This window comes from Octopus bimaculoides, chromosome 28 (assembly GCF_001194135.2).
Source record: "Octopus bimaculoides isolate UCB-OBI-ISO-001 chromosome 28, ASM119413v2, whole genome shotgun sequence".
NCBI lineage: Eukaryota > Metazoa > Mollusca > Cephalopoda > Octopoda > Octopodidae > Octopus > Octopus bimaculoides.
The window spans coordinates 11973857-11980206 of record NC_069008.1 but is presented as its reverse complement, the minus strand read 5'-3'; the positions used below and the strand labels follow the sequence as shown (position 1 = coordinate 11980206).

The 6350-nt window shown below is 33.9% G+C and overlaps 1 protein-coding gene across 1 annotated transcript in view; it reads right to left on the bottom strand.

Annotated features, from left to right (window-relative positions):
- Positions 1-250: 250 nt before the first annotated feature.
- Positions 251-6350, bottom strand: part of LOC106873529 (uncharacterized) — a 14459-nt gene continuing 8359 nt past the window's right edge. The window contains exon 2 of the mRNA XM_014920920.2: positions 251-5617. Within this exon, the coding sequence (XP_014776406.1) occupies positions 267-5405 (5139 nt within the window). The 5' untranslated portion in view covers positions 5406-5617 and the 3' untranslated portion in view covers positions 251-266. The remainder of the gene's footprint in view (positions 5618-6350) is intronic.

Genomic DNA, 6350 nt, shown 5'->3' with positions numbered 1-6350 from the left:
CATTTACTTTCTACCTATCGCACAACCCCCAACTGAATCTACAGGCAAGTCTCCAGCTGAGTTTGTCAGTCAGTCTATCATGCAATATATATATATATTCACACACAACTATACACCGACATTCATATATATAAGAAGTGAAGAATGTAGGAAAAAAGATTTATTGGTCTACATAATGTGATGTAGATTCAATTTCCAGCCAATTCTGACCACAAACAGAGATTTCCAACAAAAACAACAACAAAATGGAGTAGTTATAAAAATGTTTATCTTTCATAATGTAAGAAACAATAAGAGTGAAGTCCTGAAACAGGTCCAAAAATCATGAAAAAATCAGCCGAAATATCAATACCAAGAACTGTGTGGAGTTCACTATCATCACTGCTGAGGAATAACTGTTGTTCACCATCTCTAGCTATTTGGTGTATATTGTTAGACAAATCTGTTATATATATATATTCACCATGTGCTGATAGATGAATTCTCTCATCATGAATATTCAAATTTATTTCTAAACTCCAAACCAAACCTTCTCTGTACCAACATGCAACAACATAACTCCATTTGGGTTTCTGCACAATAACAATATCTTCACTTGATGTTACACAAATTTTCTTTAATTCAGTTCCCCCAGACCATACTTCATGACTGTATTCACATGTTTCATCAAGGATGTTAACTACATCGACATAGTAGAATTTCCAGCCAGAGCGTTTATCTAAAGTATAACCACCACACACAAGTTGATTGTCATTCTTTTTACAAATCATTTCATAACCTTTTGTAATGTTGATGGTTTTTAAATGGGAGAGATCTCTTTTGAAGAACATCAGTTGTTTATCTTCTTGTAAGAGGACTATGAAACAGTCATCTGTCCACCGACATATATCCTGAGCTTTTTTATCTATTACAGTATGATGAAGTATGTCACCTGTTGTATTGGTTACAATGAGAGTAGGGTTTTGTATAATAACAGCAACATTGTCATGTAGCATAATTAATTTGATGCACTGATAATTGTAATGATAATAATCTAGTTCAATACCTGTAGGAGTGGAAAGAGGAAACATTGCTGTTCTATGTGGCATTCTCTTCACTAATATTTCATTGCTTCCTAACGTAGTCTCTGCAATGTAATTACCACATCTCACTTTTAATCTACCTTTATCAATTATTTTACATGATTTTTCCCTCCCATCTCCTTTGCTATGTTTCAATGTATTAATTAATTCATTACTGAATATTTCATTGTTCATATAAGGTGTAACGGGAGGGAAATGAAGACCAGAGTCAAGCTTTAATGACAGGCATTCCAGAATGTTCAATTTGTCACCATCAATCTCTATGGTATAATATTCAGTCAAGTTAATATGTACACACCAGTAGGTGTTTTCTGCTTTTCTGCATATTATTCCATAAGGTATTTCACTTTGCCAGACTTTATAGTTTGCCAAATCTTGTTGCTTCAGTTGAAATATTTCTTTTCTGTAAGGGACTGTGACCATTATATCTCTTTCTTCTGTATAACACACACCACCAACTAAAGTTCCAATATCTCTGTAATATACCAGCTCCCCATTACACTGAAATATTTTAAGATTGCCAGTATTGGCTTTTTCACATACAACTATCTGTCCATCAAAAGAGATATCAAGATCTTTTACTTCAACAGGATATAGGTCTGTTAGCAACTTACAAATGGAGAATCTTTCTCGATTAAATTCAAATAAACCTTCAACATACAAACGGTTCTCAGTGTTTCCGACAAACCTTGGGCCATTGCAGTTTATACTGGAGAAATTTATTCCATGTTTGTAATGTCTTTTATTTAAAAATATTCTCTTGTATTTACCAGTCTGCAACAAACACATAATGCGACTACGTTGAAAGTCATTTTCTTTATCCCAACATCCATAAATGTACAAAAAAGCATCATCAATTGTCATATAGTTTTCCTTGACATATATGTGATGTTGTACCATACGTAAAAGTTCACCATTTCGCTTAAAGAAAATGATATAATCATCACTGATGAGTATGATGACGTCCTCAGCAGTAACTGCAATACCACACATCCCATTGTTATAACTTTTCCTTAATATTTGAGTAATGCCTGTTACTATTTTATTCCTTTCACACACAGTTGACTGTATTTCATCAATCTTAATAATAAGCAAATATTTCTCTCCATCTGTATAACCATAACATACAAGTAGATTGTCAGACAAAGAAGCAATACAATAATATTCATTTTCTGTCTGGTAAGTTACCAGAGACAATGGAAATTCCACTTTTAATGTTAACAGTTGGTATTTATCACCAGTTGTAATAACCAGTGTGTTTGACTGCCAGCAACACATATATGTCGGGAAAATATTTAATTTTATAGAGTCAAGAAGTTGACCATCAAATGTTAATATCTTAATGTTCCTATTTGCATTATCATAGAGTATAATCAGGTTGTTTTCAGTAATAACTGAAAAACCAGTAATGTCCATATATTCATTTTCTCCAACAGATCGAGGGATTAAAATATGTCGAGCTTTATCAGAAACTGTATGGTCCTCCAGATGCAATGTAGAGGACAACATTTCACTGACACAGATGTTTCTGGAAAATACATCTACCAGGTCGATGTGCATGTTAAGTTGATTATTTGTAATGTGATCGCTCACTACCAGGTTATAGTCATTTATAGCAAACATACTGCTGTTGTCTATCAGATAAACAAAAATGTTATCAATATATCCACCATAGAGACTGGGTGGAGGTCTGATATGAGGCAGTAAAAGAGTGGGGACCAATTTACTACTACTACTACTACTACTACCACTACTGCTGCTGCTACTACTACTACTACTCCTCCTCCTCCTCCTAGTAATAGGTTTGTAGAGAAATATCTTTTTTTTAGTAACAACCAACACATTTTGTGTTTCGTTTTCTATCACTAATGACTTTACAAAAGGTATATTGATTGTAGAAATTATTTCACCTTGGTTGTGGTTTTGAATCGATACAATGTCTAAACGAGAAGGTTTGTCACAAACACAAGCAGTATGACCTTCACCGAGCTTACGCACCCATATATAAGGGTGGCTTAATGATAGAGTTCTAACTCTTTTTGATACATTGCCAATAACCCATAGTTGTTTCTCTAGAGGTAATGTGACACCTATTTGATTACAATCCCATCGGCATATATCTGTAGCTAAAGATGGCAGAGATAATGTGGACATAATGTCTCCCTCCTTAGAAACATATAACAAGCGATCATTATTAAAGTTGGACAACACAAACTGCCCACTTGGAAGCCAGCACATTTTGGCAATGAGTATTTTGTTATTCTTATTTTCTTTGAGTCGTATATCTAGATTTTTGATGTAAGGATTTTTGAACTGTATACAACAACTGGACCAGTCATAGTATTTATAAAGAAGAATTCTACTGTGCATAACATCCACTACATATACAGTTCCTTGGAAAACATCAATGTGAAAGTAAGGAGTTGAAGGCAGTTTCAATTGCCATTTACTTTCTCCAATTATATTGTAACATACTATCACAGACTCTCTCCTGAAGACAACGTAGAAGTATAATTTGTCAGTGTAGATATGATGAGGGTTAGAGTAAAAATCAAGCTGTTTCACAAAAAGCTCTTCACCAGAGCTTGAATAAAACACCAGTGCATTTTCTCTCATGTCTGCTACTACAAAATTAATTGGAGTTGCTGCAATGATGACATCTTCATGCTTAAGTGAAATTTTGTCAACAATGTCAATTTTGTTCTCTGTAATCAATAGGATATGTGCCTCTACTTCGTTTCCACCAGTGGTCAGAGCTAAGTACTTATTTGATACCATATGACATATTTGAATGTAATCAGCATCGATGTCTATAAAGTGACCTTCAGTTAGTTCAGGGCATGCAATATACTGAAGTTTTCTATCTTCTTGATAAAGGACAAGAAATCTGTTTGAGTCAGTTCGACAGATGGCAGTAGGTTGGCACTTAGACGTTAATGTACTTCTGTGAATGACTTGCCCATTATCACTAAATAATTTGACTTCTTGACTCCTATATAGAAGTAATATAGAAGAGGCTGGCATAGGCAGAATATTTTGAATCTCACAGGGATCATCAATATGAATTTGGTTTTTCACAGTTGGTGTATGAGCTTGTTGACGATAAGTCATACTTGGCCAAAAATTATCATTTGTCTTAAAAGTATATGCAATGCCTAAGTAATCAAGCAGGAAAATAGAATTTGTGCCACAACAAATATATTGAGCTTTTATCGCAATTTTTCTCTGTGACACTCCACCCTTAGATGAAATCCTGTAAATGACGTTTCCTTGAAGGACATAAAAATAATTGCGATAAGCTGAGATACTAGTTGGAATAACTGTTGACTGTGTGTATACCTGAAATAACTGCCTGCCACCAAGACTGCAGCAGATAACTTTATTTATATTAGCAAATGCTAATAAGAGGTGATGCTGAGGTCCTACTATGATATCTGTAGGCTGCTCTTCGAGGGCAGTTATTTTTTCCACTGTATCATTGGCCCAGTCCACAAGATAGATTGTCTTGCTAAACAGTTCCAGCCCCACAAATTTACAATGATTCAAATAAGAAATCTTGTAGAAACCATAATCCAGAGATTTCATTTCACAACTTGAGGGGTTAATAATGAGTAGTTTTTGCCTAAATGGCAATGTGACCAGAACAGTTTCTTTACCAATTCTTGTAATGTCTGTGATAGGTGAAGGACAGTGGACTGTATTACTTCTACCATCAGTTGTGTTACAACGTAAGGTCATCAAATATGGTGAGTAGGTTACTATTCCATGATAGATTGTGACAATATTTGATATTATATTTGGGGTATCTTCACCAGATTCCTCAAACTCTAATTTCCTTGGCACAACTTCAGAAGAAGAAGGAGAATGAAATTTTGTGAATGGCTTTGGTAATGTAATGGCCTTATTCTTGTAGGGATTACTGTTAGCGTAAATGTCAAACAGTCGTTCACAAAACCAAGGAAGATTTTGCAGAATCATATCATTGTTTTGTTTAGTATATTTCCGAAAGATTTTCATTTCACGCCTGACATTTCTTAAAAACTGATGTTTGTCTAATCCCATAAGTTCTATGTCATTAGACTTCTCATTTACAAGGTCCAAAAACATTTGGATGTGGTTGCCTTTTATCATTATTTTACCACATGTGATTATGTGAAAAATTTGCTGTATTTCCCGTTCTTCAGTTTTCTTCTTGCTCCTTTCATTATATGCTTTGGCAATAATTGACCCTTCCTTATAATTTTTATCACCAGATAGTAAATCATTATTTGATTTGGCAGGTATATCAATAGCCAGAATTAGGTTTTCTTCAATCTTCAACATTTTCTCAACTTTGATGTATTAACTCTTCTTTATATATACTTACACATGTATGTGTGTGTGCTTGCAAGTGTTTGTGCATGTGTTTATTGGTGGCTGCTACAAAACCATTAAATCCAAGAGTTCTGTGAGATTTAGATTAATGTCTTTTATGTCTCAGCTTTCCTTTGGAGAGAAATTTGTCTACTTCTCAATTTACCAATTTCACACCAGAACTGAAATGAAATTTATAATAAAATGAAAGCATTGATTAGATTTTTAAAACCATAGGTGTAGATATGGCTGTGTGATAAGAAATTAGCTTCCCAAGTATGTGGTTTTAGGTTCAGTGCCACTGCATAGCTGGTGCATTTGTTAGAAAGGGATTGAAAAATGTCCCTGACAGACAGACAGATAGATAGCAATTTGGCAAAGAGAAGCCAATAAAAGAACCAGATTTAAAAAAATTATTGCGGTCAATTTTTTTAAAATTAAAATCTTCAAAGCAGTGCACCAGCATGGCCACAGTACAATGACTGAAGCAGTAAAAGATAAAAGGTATCAATATCCCTATTTTCTATCGATGTGACAAAATTGTATTTTATTTCTTTGTCTTTGGTCAGTGTTATTTCCTATTTGCTCCAATCTAGAAATCAAAGGAAATGACTACTATTCGATTCACATTTTGCTTTTCAATGATTTGAAACTGACCTATTCAGATTTATTTTTAAACTTGAAATTTTAAAATTTAAACAAAACTTTGCACAAGTGCACAGCCAAAGTATGAGACTGCTTAATTCACACATGCAGATTGGTGTGTGTATGTCTGTGTGTGCAAAGTTAATTTGAAATAATGAGATGAAACAAATGACGTATTCTTTGAAACATTTTTTAAAAATCTGAAAAATCTCAGACTTAAAGGATTTTGGGGTTTTTCTTTTAATGTTTCAGTTATTTGACTGTGGCCAT